A 19,656-nucleotide genomic window follows, 5' to 3' on the forward strand; every position below is an offset into this window, starting at 1 on the left:
CTGTTATACACTCAGACACATTACTGGGAGTATTATCGCTGTGGAGCTCTGTTATACACTCAGACACATTACTGGGAGTACTATTGCTGTGGAGCTCTGTTATACACTCAGACACATTTCTGGGAGTATTATCGCTGTGGAGCTCTGTTATACACTCAGACACATTACTGGGAGTATTATCGCTGTGGAGTTCTGTTATACACTCGGACACATTACTGGGAGTATTATTGCTGTGGAGCTGTTATGCACTCAGACACATTACTGGGAGTATTATTGCTGTGGAGCTCTGTTATACACTCAGACACATTACTGGGAGTATTATTGCTGTGGGGCTCTGCTATACACTCAGACACATTACTGGGAGTATTATAGCTGTGGAGCTCTGTTATACACTCAGACACATTACTCGGAGTATTATTGCTGTGGGGCTCTGCTATACACTCAGACACATTACTGGGAGTATTATAGCTGTGGAGCTCTGTTATACACTCAGACACATTACTGAGAGTATTATTGCTGTGGAGCCCTGTTATACACTCAGACACATTACTGGGAGTATTATTACTGTGGTGCTCTGTTATACACTCAGACACATTACTGGGAGTATTATTGTTGTGGAGCTCTGTTATACACTCAGACACATTACTGGGAGTATTATAGCTGTGGAGCTCTGTTATACACTCAGACACATTACTGGGAGTATTATTGCCGTGGAGCTCTGTTATACACTCAGACACACCAACAATATGGAGCTCCTACAAAAGAGGGACAGAGGGATTTGGACCCAAAATAGGGACCTTCTCTCTTAAATAGGAACAAAGTTGTGAGTTCGATTGGGTGCTCCATCCCTTGGTCTTGGCAGAGGTCACTGCAGGAGCTCCAAAACTAAGGATTTACACAAACACAGACCAGGCTCATGTGTGCTAAGAATAGAGGGAGTCCGCACTCTTCTTAAATAGTAATCCAAGGTGCAAATCTGGACCTGAGGCTGGCAGAACCCAATGCATAAGTAAAAAATTAAATATGATCCAGGCACTCAGAGATAATATGGCAGATTTAGGGAAATTACATGCAAGCTCGATAAAGACCTCATTTAAGTCGAAACGTTGCTTTTACTTCATGCTCGGAATCTTCAATAAATCTGTCGGCTTGTCACCCGGAGTTACTGGATCATGTTTGTGTCAGACTGACCCATGGTGTCTGCAGATAGGAAGGCGTAAACTGGGGACACAGCAGAACATGTTCTCCCACTCTGTGAAAGACAAAGCATTAGCAAGAAATATAAGCCCACACAAACATGCATGACAACAATACTGTTTAACTTCAGTGACTTTGTTAATAAAGCAAGCTTCTCTCCATCACATTCCAGCCCAGCAAGCTCCTCTCCCATCCATTTACAGCTCTGTGTGTAGCGGATTGTATCAAGCCTGTCCTGTAATATTCATATAAGACTGCATTTGTTTTATTGTATCTGTGTATATATGTAATAGATGTGTTTTTTCGTATGTGGGTTCGGTAGTCTGATAGGAATGAAACTACCGAACCATCAGACCACCCCAGTGAGAAGTGTGCGCCACGTTAAGCATTCACACTTCTCCCAAACCGCAGCTTAATGGGTAATTGGTAAATGCCTGGGTGGCCGCTGTTCGGTATACGAACCACGCGCGGCGGCCATCTTACACATAAAAATCTCAGCAGTGTTTGGTCGTCGAGTGTCTGGAACTCAAATGGGACACTCAGACAACCGAACACCGCTGAGACCTCCAGAGTTCCGTAACTACCGAACGGAGGGAACAGACTACCCCCCGTTCGGTAGAAACAGAGTACCGAACAAGGGAACTACAATGCAGGTAATATTAAGTGTGGATGGCAAGGATTGTTATATGTTTTTACTGCCGAACGGAGACCGACTGCAGGGCCCAAACACATGGAACCCTTTTCGGATACTACCTCGTGTGCAGTCGGTCAAACTTCACCCTCCACCTAACTCCCGAACCCCTGGTCCGATCTGGGTGAATTTTGGATATATTATTCACCCAGATCAGGGCTACCTGGCGGTACCCTAAGAATTATGCTATCTACTGGTTTAGGGGTACACCCAGGTTTTGGGGAATTGTATGGTACAAATAATAGGATTATGGGTCACCTTGAGAGGAGGAGATGTGTGGGAGTTAACTATTACTGTATTGGCTGATGTCCTAATGTGTGTAAATCCCTCCCTTGCATGGGAGAAACTCTTAAAAGGAGACAGTGGGAATAAAAGTTCAGTTCTGCTCCTGATGCTGTGTGTCGTCCAGTTATTGGGAGTGCTGTTGGGATATTGTTGGATTATTTTGCCTGCTGGAATTACTACTCTATGGATCTATAATACTTGTTCCTGAGCCTCACTGGGATCTTAAGTGGAGAATAGCTGTGGAATATCAGCTCTCCGCTACACTGTGAGCTCCTCTCCCACCCATTTACAGCTCTGTGAGCTCCTCTCCCATCCATTTACAGCTCTGTGAGCTCCTCTCCCATCCATTTACAGCCATGTGAGCTCCTCTCCCACCCATTTACAGCTATGTGAGCTCCTCTCCCATCCATTTACAGCTCTGTGAGCTCCTCTCCCACCCATTTACAGCCATGTGAGTTCCTCTCCCACCCATTTACAGCCATGTGAGCTCCTCTCCCACCCATTTACAGCCATGTGAGTTCCTCTCCCACCCATTTACAGCCATGTGAGCTCCTCTCCCACCCATTTACAGCCATGTGAGCTCCTCTCCCATCCATTTATAGCCATGTGAGCTCCTCTCCCATCCATTTACAGCTCTGTGAGTTCTTCTCCCACCCACTTACAGCTATGCAAGCTCCTCTCCCATCCATTTACAGATCTCTGAGCTCCTCTCCCATCCAGAGACTGAAGGAAGTTTGTGGAAATTCCAGTTTTATGTAACAAGAGAATTTGAGTTGGAAAATGTCCCAGTGAACTTTAATCCTGCAAAACTTTCTTACAAAGCAAAGTCCAGGAGTTGTTAATGCTCATTTATTTCCTAGTTCAGACTGGCACTCGGCTCTGCTATACCCAGCAGCGTTTTTCACAACAGCCAAGAGGCCTACAGCTAACAATGGGCACCAATCAGGAACCACATGTAGAGCTCTCAGGGATTCTGGACAAGAGGCGGCAAAACCTGGTGTGTGGGGCGTTAATTCTGTCTGTCTGTCTGTCTGTCTGTCTGTCTGTCTGTGTCATGATCACAGTAAAGTAAATTAATTTAATATCAAATACTGTATACAGCATTATTTATGGTTTTATTCTAAGATCTTTTAAGACAGATATATGATTTGTTTACACTATCTGTATGTCTGTCTATCTATGCCTAACAGACTGTCTCTGACAGTCTTTCTTTCTCTATCATCCTGTCTGCCTAACGGTCTCTGCCAATATGTCTGTCTCTTTCTATCTCACTATCATCCTGTGTACATTGTCTCTGTTTGTCTGTTTCTCTTTATATGTCTTTCTCTGCCAACCATTCTGTCTCTGTTTATCATCCTGTCTACATTGTCTGTCTGTCTGTCTCTGGATTCTCTCTACCTTCTACATACAAAGATAGAATTTCTAGATATAATTAATTGATGCAGACAGATCGTTGCCATCACTGCTCTAGAATTGAAGGGATACTGTAGGCACCAAAACAACTTTAATGGAGCAGTTTTGGTGTATAGATCATGTCCCTGCAGGCTGCAGTCTCACTTCTCAATTTTATGCCATTTAGGAGTAAAATCACTTTGTTTATGCACCCTAGTCACACCTCCCTGCATGTGACTTACACAGCCTTCCTAAACACTTCCTGTAAAGAGTCATCTAATGTTTCCTTCCTTTATTGAAAATTCTGTTTAATTTAGAATGTATTATCTTTTGCTCTGTTAATAGCCTTCCAGACCCTGCAAGAGCTTCCTGAGTGTGATTAAAGCTAAATTTATAGAGTAGGAGATGAAAATTTCTAAAGCAAGTTAAAATCTGATTGAAAGTGAAACTATTTTTTAATGCTGGCTGTGTGAGTCACAGCCAGGGGAGGCGTGGCTAGGGCTGCATAAACAGAAACAAAAGTGATTTAACTCCTTAGTGGCAGAGAATTGAGCAGCGAGACTGCAGGGGCATGTTCTATACACCAAAACTGCTTCATTAAGCTAAAGTTATTTTGATGTCTATAGTGTCCCTTTAAATGTAAATCTTTAATCAGAACCAACAATGGTCTACCTACACCCCCATTTCCGTGACACTGTCACTTTCTTTCCATAACCCCCTGATGGTGCATGTTTGTTTACATGGTGGCGCATGGTGGAGAGGGGGAAGGAAGGTACATTTTCCAGTTTTTCAAAATCGTAAAGCTTGCCCCAGTCGTGGGGAACTCTACCTCATCAGCCTTTGCGTATGATAACCGATAGGAAATGGCAAGATGTGGCAGACGGAGTCTGTCCGAAGCTCTGCCATTTACCTCATTCTACCAAAGTATCCCATTAATTTTTTCCTGATATTTCTTGATAGTTGGGAATTCCAGTTAAATGAATTTAAAATACATTTCAACACATTTTAGACAAGTTTTTCATAAACTGTGCTGATGGCAAGAAATGCTCAAAGTCCGTAAGTACTAGAACTCTCCTGATGCATCATGGGAGCTGTAGTTTTATACCTGTTGGAGAGCCAGCTTTTGGCTCACCTTGCTCATACTTTATTTTTGTACACATTTCTAACCCTAAGTTTGGAGCAAAAGGAGATAAAGTCACTACTACGTAACGTGGGAATTAACACGGATTATAGATATTTTTAAATACATAAAGGGAATCAACACAGTAAAGGAAGAGACTATATTTAAAAGAAGAAAAACTACCACAACAAGAGGACATAGTCTTAAATTAGAGGGGCAAAGGTTTAAAAATAATATCAGGAAGTATTACTTTACTGAGAAGGTAGTGGATGCATGGAATAGCCTTCCAGCTGAAGTGGTAGAGGTTAACACAGTAAAGGAGTTTAAGCATGCGTGGGATAGGCATAAGGCTATCCTAACTATAAGATAAGGCCAGGGACTAATGAAAGTATTTAGAAAATTGGGCAGACTAGATGGGCCGAATGGTTCTTATCTGCCGTCACATTCTATGTTTCTATGTTTCTATGATATCGACAATAAATCCACAATATGCAGATTCTTTATATTATATTTATTGCTATTTATATAGCGCCAACAGATTCCGTAGCGCTTATCCAGCTCCTCGTACTGTCCCAGCTATTCTGCTTACTGAGACGGACACAGAGGATAAAATAGAGAAAAATATACTCCTTCCTCCTCCCCCAAAAAATGACAAGTTTTTTAATTCGTGATAAATCCGCAGTTCAGCTTGCAGTCTGTCCTAAAAAGCTTGCAATCTATTATATGGTGAGTCTGCAGCAGAGATTTGACCTTTAAGCATTCAATCCCACCATGGTGGAGGAGTTCTGGGGCATTTTATTGTTTTGTGTTGTAATTGCAAACCGTGACTGGAAAGTTTTTAGTGCAGCTATTTCAGTCTAAAATTTTTAAGTCACTTTTCATTCCTGACAATTCACGCTTTAGTTAATAAACGCGTCGGTGTTTGTGTATTTACACAGCTGTTTCTGAAGTAAATACATTTGTGTTCCATCAAATAAGTTGAAATAAATAGGATTGGGATGGAATTGCCTGGAAAATCTCTAAAAGGTTTTGTGTACGAAGAAGTGCCAAACGCCCAACATTTTATCTCTCTTTTTTTTTTACTTGATTTTGTTTTTAATACAGAAATTCCAGTGGCGAACGTACACCTTCACGCTGGCCGGCATGAAACTTTCCTATTATAAAGTTGGAGGAAGTTGTGACAAGGAGGTGGCAAGTCAAGTAATTTTAAAATACTTTGTATCTGAGTGGGCATCGTGGGGGGGGGGGCTGTGTATGTTTTACAGTTTCAATTTGTGTCTGTGCTAATAAATTAAATTTATATAAAATATTTCACAGCCAGAAATTGGAATCGGTATGTCTGCTGCACCAAAATAGAACTCAATCTAATTAATGTTCATTGATCGTGTTGCAAAAACAATGTTTAAAAATACACGTGCCATTTTTATTTGGGGCTGAACCATCTCCTTAAATCATAATTCTGGCATTAACCGTGTTAAAAAAAACAACAACAAAAAGAAAGAAACAAACAAAATAATATAGACATCTTTCTAACCATACAGAATATAATTATATAGATCACGCTTTGTATTAATACATTACGATGCCCAGCTTAATATATATTTAATGAGTATCAATGTTTAATCCATTCAACCCGGAATAATTTAAAAAATAATTAAATAATAATAATAACTACCAGAGTCCAGATTTTAAAGTTAAGAAAGAAATGTTTACATTTGTCTTTTTTTTTTTTTATTACTATGTTAAAAAAGTTTAATTTGCTAATAATTTAAACAGAATAAAACAAGTATACGTTCTGTTGTTTAGCGATGCAAACTTCGTATTACCTCTACGTGCATTACTGGGGATGAAGGGGTTAGTTAGATCAATATCTAGCCCCCTGTGTAAATAATGTGCATTTTGTGATTACTGTAGGTGTTGTCTATAGAAATCTGTAATGAGTGACCATTTAAAGGATTAGCCAACCAATATCCCTCCAGCTGCTGTTGAACTACAGTTCCCATGGCACCCAGCCAAGCTGTGATTAGCCAATGGCAGGAATTGAGAACACCTTGTATGTCAACATTAACTACAGCTCTATCTATGCAGGAATGGCTTAGAGCGCCACCCTTCATTGAAAGGCTGAGAGAAGTACTGCAACGTTGAGCTGCTATTTCATCAATCCAAGGGTTATAATGAGTCTCTACCTTTAATTCTAGGCCTGTTTTACATAACAGTATCCATTATGTAGTAACTGGTTGTATTATACAACATTACTCTGAGTTAATATTAATATGTTAACTGAGATAGGACAAAAATGACAATTGTCAATAAAAACCTACCCTGACGTTCAATAAAATAAAAAAATCAATAACGAAAATCAATAAAAATTATATTCTAAAAAAAAACAAACAGAAAAGAAACTATGACACAGTGTATATCTAACATTCACGGGGGGGAAATAAACCTTTTCCAGTTTTTATTTTGTTTTGTATTTTTTTAATTAACTTTTTTAGTAATTTTAGGATTTGCTTGTTGTATCCAGTTTGTTACTGAAAAGAATCCGTTCAAAAGCATTTGGATTATAATTAACCATAAAATCCTTAATCTCACTAAAAGCAGAGTGCCGACCCCTTTAGGGGAGGCCTATCTCACCTCCCCTGATTCCTGAACTAGTCTTAAAATGTGTTTTAAAAATGGCAAAATATACAAAACGAGGTGCATGCTGGGAATGGACTCTAATTGGAGACGGTTATTGTAAAGCATGCCAATAAACACGGCCTCAAACTGCTAAACTGTTAAATAAAAGCGTTCAAGCCACGTATAGATTTTTACGGTCTAATGTAAAGATTTCTTTCAGGCGATCAATTTGCTTTAAATGCCGCAGCAGGGACATTTATTGGAGCATTGAGACAGGGAGTATTGTAACTCACACCGATCTGTGTCTGCTTTCAGGGAGAACTCTGGGGAGTCATAGACATGCGAGAAGTGAGTATTAATTAAATGTCCTGTTATCATGCAATATATAGAGATAGCCGGCCGTATATCATTGTGAAATCCTATCCATTAGCTAGAGGTATGTGTGTGGGAGACGGAGGAAAGAGGGAGAGAGAGGTACAACAAAAATATATGGATGGATGGATGGATGACTGGTTGGATGGATGGATGGATGGATGGATGACTGGTTGGATGGATGGATGGATGGATGGATGACTGGTTGGATGGATGGATGGATGGATGACTGGTTGGATGGATGGATGGAGGGATGACTGGTTGGATTGAAGGATGGATGGATGGATGGATGACTGGTTGGATGGATGGATGGGTAGGTGGATGGGTGAATGGATGGGTAGCTGTCTGGTGATCGTCTCATTCACAAAAATAACCAAATGTTGGCTGCATTAAAATTTTTGGGCAGAATTAATTTAAAGAAATATGGTGAAGGTTTTAAAATGAGGATATTTGCCCCATGGCACTGGGGGTTCTGTGGGACACAATCTCCTTGTTTTAAGTTATGTGTGTATAGAAATCGGACATTCCTTGTGTTTCCCATACAAAGGGCTTATAGGGTTATCATCATTCATTCACCAGTTGTCAGGTCCTGGTGGACATCCAGGGGAGCTCTAGGCAGTGTGGACACAATCAGGGTGGGGAATTAAGATATGTGCCGGTATACGTTATGGAAAATTTCCCAATCAGTTGTTCTCTTTCCCTAAACAGGTGCTGTCCGTGTGCGTTGCCAGTCCAATAGGATCTCATTATCCCATCGAAGTGACGCTAAGAAGTGGGAAAATAATTTTGCTTGTACGAAGCTTGTATACACACTTCACTTAATACACTTATAACATAAACCTTAAACACAGATACGGTTTTGATATAGCTTAACTCTAACCTCCTGACTCTTCAGCAGAACCCACGGCAGGGTTGCTAACTCAGAGAAATAGCCGTCCACCCCCCACGTTAGCGTAGTAATACATTAAGGGGATTATATAAAAATGGAATTGTACAATGTAGATATAAAGTGTTGACATTGTGACTGGCAAAGGTCGATCACCCTTCCACCTGGCCCAGGCGGGAGGAGATTCACCCCCTAACTGTGTCTGGCAGCATGAACGTTAAGACCTCAATCACTTGCCTACCGTATACCTCTCCGTTCTTCTCTAAACGCAGCAGTAAATAAAGAATTTAAAATTATAATTTAAAAAAATAATACTTCCATTAGAACCCATACCATATGATAAAATAAGCAGCCAGTGTCACAGTGCATTGGTTTGGGAAATGAGTATCTGTTTAACCATATCCTATGTTTAAAATAAAGCTGTTTGGGGAAATTGGAGAGGTAGGGATTTACTCTGATTGGTTTACCAACTTTTTGAAGTATCTTTATTTTTCTTAAATTGGGCAATTTACCTGTCAATTACTATTCTCAGAACTGACTTTTACTTAACCCCTTGCCTTTGTGATCGTAATACAGTAATATTACAAATTCCTCATGTACACACTATTAAAATAAAATATTAATAGTTTAATGAGAGGAGCAATGTACAAATATAAATCAGACTATAAGGAAAGAAAGATAGGAATCACTCGTGGAACAAGCTTGTGACTGATATATATGCCTGGGGCACTCCTTGTGACTTCTCATATATGGGAATCTCTCATGGAACAAGCTTGTGATTGCTATATATGTCTGGGGCACTCCTTGTGACTTCTCATATATGGGAATCACTCATGGAACAAGCTTGTGACTGCTATATGTGCCTGGGGCACTCCTTGTGACTTCTCATACATGGGAATCACTCATGGAACAAGCTTGTGACTGCTATATGTGCCTGGGGCACTCCTTGTGACTTCTCATATATGGGAATCACTCATGGAACAAGCTTGTGACTGCTATATATGCCTGGGGCACTCCTTGTGACTTCTCATATATGGGAATCACTCATGGAACAAGCTTGTGACTGCTATATATGCCTGGGGCACTCCTTGTGACTTCTCATATATGGGAATCACTCATGGAACAAGCTTGTGACTGCTATATATGCCTGGGGCACTCCTTGTGACTTCTCATATATGGGAATCACTCATGGAACAAGCTTGTGACTGCTATATATGCCTGGGGCACTCCTTGTGACTTCTCATATATGGGAATCACTCATGGAACAAGCTTGTGACTGCTATATGTGTCTGGGGCACACCTTGTGACTTCTCATATATGGGAATCACTCATGGAACAAGCTTGTGACTGCTATATATGTCTGGGGCACTCCTTGTGACTTCTCATATATGGGAATCACTCATGGAACAAGCTTGTGACTGCTATATGTGTCTGGGGCACTCCTTGTGACTTCTCATATATGGGAATCACTCATGGAACACGCTTGTGACTGCTATATGTGTCTGGGGCACACCTTGTGACTTCTCATATATGGGAATCACTCATGGAACAAGCTTGTGACTGCTATATATGTCTGGGGCACTCCTTGTGACTTCTCATATATGGGAATCACTCATGGAACAAGCTTGTGACTGCTATATATGCCTGGGGCACTCCTTGTGACTTCTCATATATGGGAATCACTCATGGAACAAGCTTGTGACTGCTGATTAGGGCGCGTTTGGGGAATTATAATCCTTTCTCTGCTGATATAGTTGGTACATTATATGCTTTCTTTCCCTACAGGCCTCAGATAGCCATTTTGAAAGATCTCGGTGGCTGAAGGCCCTACAAGAGAAATTGGTTTTGTCGAAGAGGAGGTAAGAAGGGAGAATAATTGGACAGGCATTCTGTTTCAGCTTGCTAAGACCCAGGGCTGCCATATTGCCATAGGCAAGAGGCAGTGGAACTGCTAATGGCAGGGATGGTGAAGAAGTTTGACAGTATGGCCCAACTGAGCCATATGTTCTACCATTGCACTATTTAAAATTGACTTCCTCCTGCCATCTTTGTGCTCAAACAAAGGATGCCAGTATGGAAGATGCAGTGTGTGATGGAAGACTCGGACAGACTCTAGAAAGGCTAAATGAGTCTGGGAAGTACGCTGAGAGGAAGAAAAACTATTCATACAATAGGGAAGAGACTGTTCTTACAGTAAAAGAGACTGTTCTTACAGTAAGGGCTTATTGTAGACACCTATGTTGGGATTTTAGGTGTCAGATCCCTGGGAGACGGATCTCCCCGTGTTGTACTCGTTATGTTTCTCTTTGGAATTCACCAGCCTTGAGAAGCTCCAAATCCATCACACTCCATCTCATGGGCAGCAGTCTGGTACCCAGGAGTCTCTACAAAACCTGGATTAAAGGATTTTATTGAACGGTAATGAGTGCCATGTCTCTTAAAATAACAATAGGCAGTCCAAGAGACACAACCTTCCAGGAGAGTATTAGAACAGTCCCCCAACAAAGGACTGTCTATAAACATATAAGTGTATATATGTATATCTATTGATTTCTTCATCCATATTTTTCCATATTTTCTGTTTTCTCCTTATTTTTCTGTCTTTTTAAAAATACAACCGATTATATGATCTCTGTCTCTCTCTCTCCAAACAGAAGATCTTCAGATGGTCCCTTGGTCCGCGAACAATTCAATTTTGCACAAGAAAACCGTGAATGGACAAGTAAGGTAAAAAAAAAAAAAAATCTTGGATACATGAATTTGTTTCTCGATTAATCAGTCCCACCAAATCTGGCCAAACATTCTGTAGGGTTTAAATGATGCCACCTGTTAAGAACAGATATGACGTTTCCATGAGAAGTAACCAGTTCCATACAGCTCAGGACCCAGTGCTGTTGATCTCCAGGAACTGAATACATTTTGGCTGGGTAGGCCGTTGTGCCCCCAAATCTAAACTGACCTTTGTCAAGCAACTTCCTTTCCAGAATTATTATTTTTTATTTTATTATTATTATTATTTTATTATTTATATAGCGCCACCAAATTCTGTATTGCTGTACAGTGGGTGGACTAATAGACACGTAATTGTAACCAGACAAATGGACGCACAGGAACAGAGGGGGTTGAGGGCCCTGCTCAATGAGCTTACATGCTAGAGGGAGTGGGGTATAGTGACACAAAGGGTATAAGTAGGGGTAATGAAATAGGTTGCTAGAAAAGTATTCACTGAGAACTTGGTAGGTTATTTTGGACAGTTGCAGGAGAGGAGTCATAGGGAGGAGGGGGATAAAAACCTGCTAACAGTTTAAATTATATGCTTTCCTGAAGAAGTGAGTTTTCAAAGATTTTTTGAAGGAGTGGAGACTGGGTGAAAATCTAATTGAGAAGGGTAGGGAGTTCCACAGAAAAGGTGCAGCCCTGGAGAAGTCTTGGAAGCGAGCATCAGATGTGGGAGTACGGACAGCGGATAGGCGTAGGTCTTCGGCAGAGCGCCGGGTCTTCAACGGGACATATTTGTGTATTAGGGAGGATAGGTAGGTTGGAGCAGCATTATGTAGGGACTTGTAAGCAAGCACCAGAATCTTACATTGAGCCCTATATCTAACTGGAAGCCAATGTAGGGACTGACATAGGGGGGAGGCGTTTAAGGTGCAGGCGGACAGGAAAGTGAGCTTCGCTAACGCATTCATTATAGATTGCAGCGGTGCCATCTGGGAGCACATAAGACCACTGAGAAGGGGATTGCAGTAGTCAAGGCGAGAGAGCACAGCGGCATGGACCAGCACCTCAGCTGCATCTGGTGTTAAATAAGGGCGGGTGCGAGCTATGTTTTTGAGATGGAAGCGGCAGGATTTGGCGATCGACTGGACATGAGGGGGGGAAGGAGAGGTCGGAGTCAAAAACGAACACCTAGGCAGCGATAGAGTAATTTCTAGAGTAATTATAATGATAAGCAATTATTTGCTTGTATCATGATTATGATGATTATTAAAATGTCTTATTTTTTTATTCTAAAAAGTATTTAATTATGTCTTTCAGTCCAATACCTCTTCTGTAGCAGAAATCCCCACCTGCGATGAAGGTATATTTATATGTTAATATTTTTACCTTACTGTGGAGCTCTGTGATACACTCATACACACTGCATATTACTGGGAGTTTTATTGCTGTGGAGCTCTGTGATACACTCATACACTCTGCATATTACTGGGAGTTTTATTGCTGTGGAGCTCTGTGATACACTCATACACACTGCAAATTACTGTGAGGTTTATTGCTGTGGAGCTCTGTGATACACTCATTCACACTGCACATTACTGTAAATTTTATTGCTGTGGAGCGCTGTGATATATTTATACGCACTGATTACTATGGGTTTTATTGCTGTGGAGCGCTGTGATATATTTATACGCACTGATTACTATGGGTTTTATTGCTGTGGAGCGCTGTGATATATTTATACACACTGATTACTATGGGTTTTATTGCTGTGGAGCGATATTATATATTTATACGCACTGATTACTATGGGTTTTATTGCTGTGGAGCGATATGATATATTTATACGCACTGATTACTATGGGTTTTATTGCTGTGGAGCGCTGTGATATATTTACACGCACTGATTACTATGGGTTTTATTGCTGTGGAGCGCTGTGATATATTTATACACACTGATTACTATGGGTTTTATTGCTGTGGAGCGATATTATATATTTATATGCACTGATTACTATGGGTTTTATTGCTGTGGAGCGATATGATATATTTATACGCACTGATTACTATGGGTTTTATTGCTGTGGAGCGGTGTGATATATTTATACGCACTGATTACTATGGGTTTTATTGCTGTGGAGTGCTGTGATATATTTATACGCACTGATTACTATGGGCTTTATAGCTGTGGAGCGGTGTGATATATTTATACGCACTGATTACTATGGGTTTTATTGCTGTGGAGCGATATTATATATTTATATGCACTGATTACTATGGGTTTTATTGCTGTGGAGCGATATGATATATTTATACGCACTGATTACTATGGGTTTTATTGCTGTGGAGCGATATGATATATTTATACGCACTGATTACTATGGGCTTTATTGCTGTGGAGCGGTGTGATATATTTATACGCACTGATTACTATGGGTTTTATTGCTGTGGAGTGCTGTGATATATTTATACGCACTGATTACTATGGGCTTTATTGCTGTGGAGCGGTGTGATATATTTATACGTACTGATTACTATGGGTTTTATTGCTGTGGAGCGATATGATATATTTATACGCACTGATTACAATGGGTTTTATTGCTGTGGAGCGATATGATATATTTATACACACTGATTACTATGGGTTTTATTGCTGTGGAGCGATATGATATATTTATACACACTGATTACTATGGGTTTTATTGCTGTGGAGCGATATGATATATATATACGCACTGATTACAATGGGTTTTATTGCTGTGGAGCGCTGTGATATATTTATACACACTGATTACTATGGGTTTTATTGCTGTGGAGCGATATGATATATTTATACGCACTGATTACTATGGGTTTTATTGCTGTGGAGCGATATTATATATTTATACGCACTGATTACTATGAGTTTTATTGCTGTGGAGCGATATGATATATTTATACGCACTGATTACTATGGGTTTTATTGCTGTGGAGCGATATGATATATTTATACGCACTGATTACTATGGGTTTTATTGCTGTGGAGCGACATGATATATTTATACACACTGATTACTATGGGTTTTATTGCTGTGGAGCGCTGTGATGTATTCAAACATACTGCACATCAGAGTGAGTTTTACTGATGTAGAACACTATCTGTGATACAGACATTACTGTGAGTTTATTGCTGTGGAACAAACATTGTGAGTACCAACAATAGAGAGATAATCAGGTTATGAAAGTGGGACACAGTAAGTTATATATTTTATATCCCTATCTGTGCTTCCCCTACAGAAGCTGATGTGCTTGGAGATATGGATTCCTTCATTGACAACGCTTTCAACGGGATCACATATAACCGACAATCACAGATGATAACGAACGACATTCAGAAGCATATACCGAATCAGGGTGAGTGGCAAGTTTGCATCTAAATGGTCTGTGGATTATTCTGCCCGTCTCTGCGAAACTGTGGGGGGATACCTTCAGATAATCCGTGTACACTATGTGTGACCGTGTGACACAGCACAGGTAGAGGGAGTTATGGGGTGAATGTATCAATCATTGGTATGCTACCTGTAACCGAAGGAGAACTACCGGAGGACACCAAGGGCTGTAGGAAAGGTATTGGTGGACACAAACCTGTCTGCACCAACTTACCAGTCTTCACCTAAGACTTTTGCTTGTGTCCCCACGTGTCTGTAAGGGAGATTTACTAAGAGTTGGTGGGTTTTTAAGGCAAGAGCCAATAAGGTAAATTGTGGAGTCTCAATTTAATTAATTATTTGGAAAAGGGATAACATTCTTTATAAAAACGATGATTATTTGATTGACCTCAATCATGAATCTCGACAAAATACGGGAGAAATCTGACATTTTGACTGAGCTGCCAGGAAGTTTGGCCTATTATTTTAAATGGTCTCTATAGACAAACAAGAAAAATTTTAGAAAATTGCAAAAATTATGATTTATTTTTTAGTTTTATAGATTCTGATAAAGTATTCGAAAAATAATCATACCAGGTCTGAACTATACCCTTAGTAAATCTCAGCGCACTCTCTGTGACTATACGGATATACACAGACACTCGCCCAAATCATCCTCTCCCTACAACAGTTCTAACCATATCATTTATCATGCAGGTGCCAATTTTAGATGAAGTAAGAGTTAAAGGAATCGTCACCCCTGTTATACAAAACGCAAAGGACACAGGCCTAATATGAGGACTTCAAATCATTATTCAGCTTCGTCCCATCGACATGACGATACACGCAATATTCACAGACATCTTATTTATTGATCTTGGAGCAGAAGAAGATGGACACAATATATCAAACTGTTTATAGATTTTGTTACTAAACTTATACAATACCGATGTCTAAAAAATGTATCAATCGTTCCGTTTTAAAAAAAAAAATCTTATTTTTTTGCCTGACATGAAAAATATAATTTATCTTAGATAATATTTGTATTTAAATAAAATTGATTAAATGTAACGTTTCATACACAATATCCTTGTGTATTATTTTTTAGGTTATAGCATGACAAAAGCCTTGTTTTAAAGTTATTGTCAAGATAATGCAGAGGCTGCTTTACACAACACGCCACGTAACACATAGCACAAAAATGAATTTGCTTCATTTATAGAAATTCTTATTTTTGTCCGCACTAAGTACACTTAACTTTTAATTTTTTTTCTTTTATTGTTATATTTTGCAGATAATAACAAAAAAAGGTCACAATGCTGATAACATTCTCATAGACATCATGATGGACACAGTTTGCCTAAATGGCAACATGCAATGTGTGAAGTTATTTTGGATAGCAGTTGTGCAGCTACCCAGGCTGGCATCAGCCAGCAGTCAAAAAGACAATTTGTGCTCTGAAATTACAATCAGGAAGTTAGGCCCATAATATTCAATATGCTCCAATGAATAAACCATCACTGGATGTTTATTAATACAGAATTTACTCAGACGCCCATGGCCTTGACTGTCCCTGGATGGGATGTTATCAGGGTTTACCTCTGGCGCTTTAACTCTTTAGGGGTCTTGGTGTGAGAAATAGGGCATTCCTGGCGATCTAGTATTGAGAGGAGAGCAGGCATGAAACCCCTGCTGTTATTCAATGCAATAATGGACATATGTTCCAAATATAAGATCATTCTAAGCCCAGCCATGTACTGCCACCGTAATAAAAAGACCTCGGAAAGAGACTCACACCAGTTCACCAGGGAATGGCAAGGAGAATCAGAGTGGTCAACCCACACCCTCCAACATATTAGTTCAGTCATTCCACAGACCACCTGGCTAACTTGCCAGATGGGAGTCAGTCACTGCCACGGGCCCCCTGTACGGCCGGGTTTGCATCCCAGCTGGGACAAGTCAATGCCACATATGGCCTGTTGACTTGGATAGCATAGAAGCGAAGAGACTGAGAAAGGGATAACAGAGAGGTCCTCCCTATCATCAGTCCCTATACCCCAGGAAAAAAAGTGTTTATAATCATGGCTTAAAAAATTGCCAGTATAGAACATTAATGAAATATGTAAAATAATAAATTTTTATTAGCCCCTTCTAGGGAAGATAGTGAACAAACAAAATAAATAATAAAAGTGTATATACAGTGAAGAAGTGTAAAAAATAGAAATCGTCTGTAGCACAACACACCTTATTATCACAGTAATTTGTGACAAAATCTCAGCGGCTAAAATAGCTATTGGTTTGTATATTGTGAGAGCGTAACAGTCTCCCTGATTTGTATCACTAAATTAGCAAAATAGTTAAGGGGGGAGAGGAGGAGGGGATCTGTAGCTCAGAGGTTTAGTTGGTAGAAAAAATATGTTGAATGTAACAACACCCTCAGATCAGCATCAGATCATCAAAGTGGTATGAATTGATGCTAAAATAACCAAGCAACCCCTTGATAAAGGGCTTCCCCCCTGTGTATATGGGGTGTGAGTCAAATAAATCAAACCCCCGGTGATAATGAACAGTAGGCTGTGATTTAGAGAGAAAGCTTCGCATCCCATTAACGGGAAATGGAGTCACGAGATAGTCTGAGAAATCGTCAACTCCTAATGTTCCGTCATTTAGGGTATGCTGTTCATACACAACTGTCACAACTCTCGTCCTAAGTACTGATGGGAGGTCTAGATACTTGCTTGATTAGAAATATAGTAGACCTAATCTTAGACCTAACTCTGCAGGAAAAAGCACACACACAGCTCATATATAAGTTTATATCTCGGTGCTGGTAAGGAGTCTGATTGCTGAAGTAGCTAGAGACCCTAATACAACCATTTGAAGATAGTAGTGTATAGAGGAGAAAATCCTCTCCTAATGAGCGTATAACATACAGATCCCTAATCGACTCTACGGACAGATTTCTAGTCTATTCTGATTCTGAACCAAGTGGTCCCGGTAATAACTCAGACCGAAGTGGTCCCGGTAATAACTCAACGCGCGGTAATAACTCAATCACAGCCTACTGTTCATTATCACCGGGGGTTTGATTTATTTGACTCACACCCCATATACACAGGGGGGAAGCCCTTTATCAAGGGGTTGCTTGGTTATTTTAGCATCAATTCATACCACTTTGATGATCTGATGCTGATCTGAGGGTGTTGTTACATTCAACATATTTTTTCTACCAACTAAACCTCTGAGCTACAGATCCCCTCCTCCTCTCCCCCCTTAACTATTTTGCTAATTTAGTGATACAAATCAGGGAGACTGTTACGCTCTCACAATATACAAACCAATAGCTATTTTAGCCGCTGAGATTTTGTCACAAATTACTGTGATAATAAGGTGTGTTGTGCTACAGACAATTTCTATTTTTTACACTTCTTCACTGTATATACACTTTATTATTTATTTTGTTTGTTCACTATCTTCCCTAGAAGGGGCTAATAACAATTTTTTTTTTTTTTTTTTGACAATCTGAATGTTTATTAGGATTTTATCAAGACAGTATAACATAACAAACAAATAAGCAGTTATAAGGGTAAGTACGTAAACATACACAGTGGGAGTTGTATGTCGAAATAGGTGAACAAAGCGGGTTGGGTGTTCTCCTCTACATTGAGGGAACAGGAGATTCAACCAGGAAGTTTCTGCCCCGTCTTGTAAAGGGGGGGCTCAGCTTAGTCTCCCAGTGTCAGATGGGAAATATAGGGCCATTTACAGCTTAGGGGGTCTTGCTTATAACACAGATATTGCCTGATAGGTCTCATATGCCACTGAACTCAGCTGTATTACAAAGAAGGGGCTAATAACAATTTATTATTTTACATATTTCACTTTTTTTCCTGGGGTATAGGGACTGATGATAGGGAGGACCTCTCTGTTATCCCTTTCTCAGTCTCTTCGCTTCTATATTATACTCATTGGGTTATGCCCTTATACCCTGCAACCTCGCCAACTCTAGTGTGTGGCAGAAGCAGCCACCAGAAACTCGTATTTACAATGTTATTTGTCCCTAACTCTATATGTCAATGTATCTTGTATATTATGCCAGCATGTTAAGAAAGAACCGAGGTGCACATACCGTTATTGGGTCCGTGGGTGGCCGCCGTTCGCCTAATCTCCACGTGGCGGCGGCCATCTTAACTGCCGAACAGCGGTGTTTGGTCGTCGAGCGTCTGGAACTAAAATCGGACGCTCGACTACCCAGACACCGCTCAGACCTCCAGGATCACCAAAGCGTATGATCCAAACTGCCGAACGGCCCGCCGTTCGGTAGTTTGCATTCCCCAGTCTAGGGGATTCATCCGAACCAAAGATTGGGGTCGGATGGCTGAGCTGTTCGGCACTTTCTATGCAGTGAAGTAGACCGACTACAGGGCCAGAATCTATGGAGCCGTTTTCGGCTACTGTGTCCCTGCAGTCGGTCAAATCTTTAAATACCTGTAACTCCCGAACCCCTGGTCTGATCTGGGTGAAATTTGAATATGTTACTCACCCAGAGCAGACCTACCAGGGGACCCCTCGTTTATCCTCGTACCCCCCGTATTTAGGGGTCATTCAGAAACTGGGGAAAACTCGGTTCCCTCTAATTAATTTACCTGCTAATCTAAGGGGAGGAGAGGGAGGGGAGGTGATTGTGAGGTGATTGGTTGTTTTGAGTTACCTCCCTTGCATGGGAAAAAGCCATAAAAGAAATTGTGTGAATAAAGCTGACAGTTGACCTCCAAGCTATGTGTCGTCTAGTTCTTGGAGGGAAGGGATTGTAACTACGCTACCCGTTTGATACCTGTATTGGATTGCTGTTCCTGTCTACCAGCGGAGCTACCTTGGATCGTACCTCTACTCCGCTACAATTGGTGGCAAGCGACGGGATCGTACTACACAGCAAGAGGCATTCAGCAGGAATTAAAAAGGACTGAAT

At 40.5% G+C, this 19,656-nt stretch overlaps 1 protein-coding gene across 1 annotated transcript; it reads left to right on the top strand.

Annotated features, from left to right (window-relative positions):
- The first annotated feature begins 2,969 nt into the window (after positions 1 to 2,969).
- On the top strand, positions 2,970 to 15,602 carry LOC134571006 (uncharacterized). Its single transcript, XM_063429037.1, has 9 exons — positions 2,970 to 3,170; positions 5,790 to 5,885; positions 7,620 to 7,652; positions 8,385 to 8,468; positions 10,348 to 10,421; positions 11,217 to 11,289; positions 12,601 to 12,643; positions 14,557 to 14,673; positions 15,405 to 15,602. The coding sequence occupies exons 1-9, from the start codon at positions 3,015 to 3,017 to the stop codon at positions 15,419 to 15,421; spliced, it is 693 nt and encodes a 230-aa protein (XP_063285107.1). The 5' UTR covers positions 2,970 to 3,014; the 3' UTR covers positions 15,422 to 15,602.
- Positions 15,603 to 19,656: the final 4,054 nt, after the last annotated feature.

The sequence above is a fragment of the Pelobates fuscus genome, chromosome 8 (assembly GCF_036172605.1).
Source record: "Pelobates fuscus isolate aPelFus1 chromosome 8, aPelFus1.pri, whole genome shotgun sequence".
Classification (NCBI taxonomy): Eukaryota; Metazoa; Chordata; class Amphibia; order Anura; family Pelobatidae; genus Pelobates; species Pelobates fuscus.

Coding starts and splice junctions, on each gene's coding strand:
- LOC134571006 (XM_063429037.1), top strand. CDS start 3,015: ATGCTCATTTATTTCCTAGTTCAGACTGGCACTCGGCTCTGCTATACC. Junction 8,469..10,347: donor GTGGGAAAATAATTTTGCTT/GTACGAAGCTTG, acceptor CTTTCCCTACAG/GCCTCAGATAGCCATTTTGA. Junction 10,422..11,216: donor TTGGTTTTGTCGAAGAGGAG/GTAAGAAGGGAG, acceptor CTCTCCAAACAG/AAGATCTTCAGATGGTCCCT.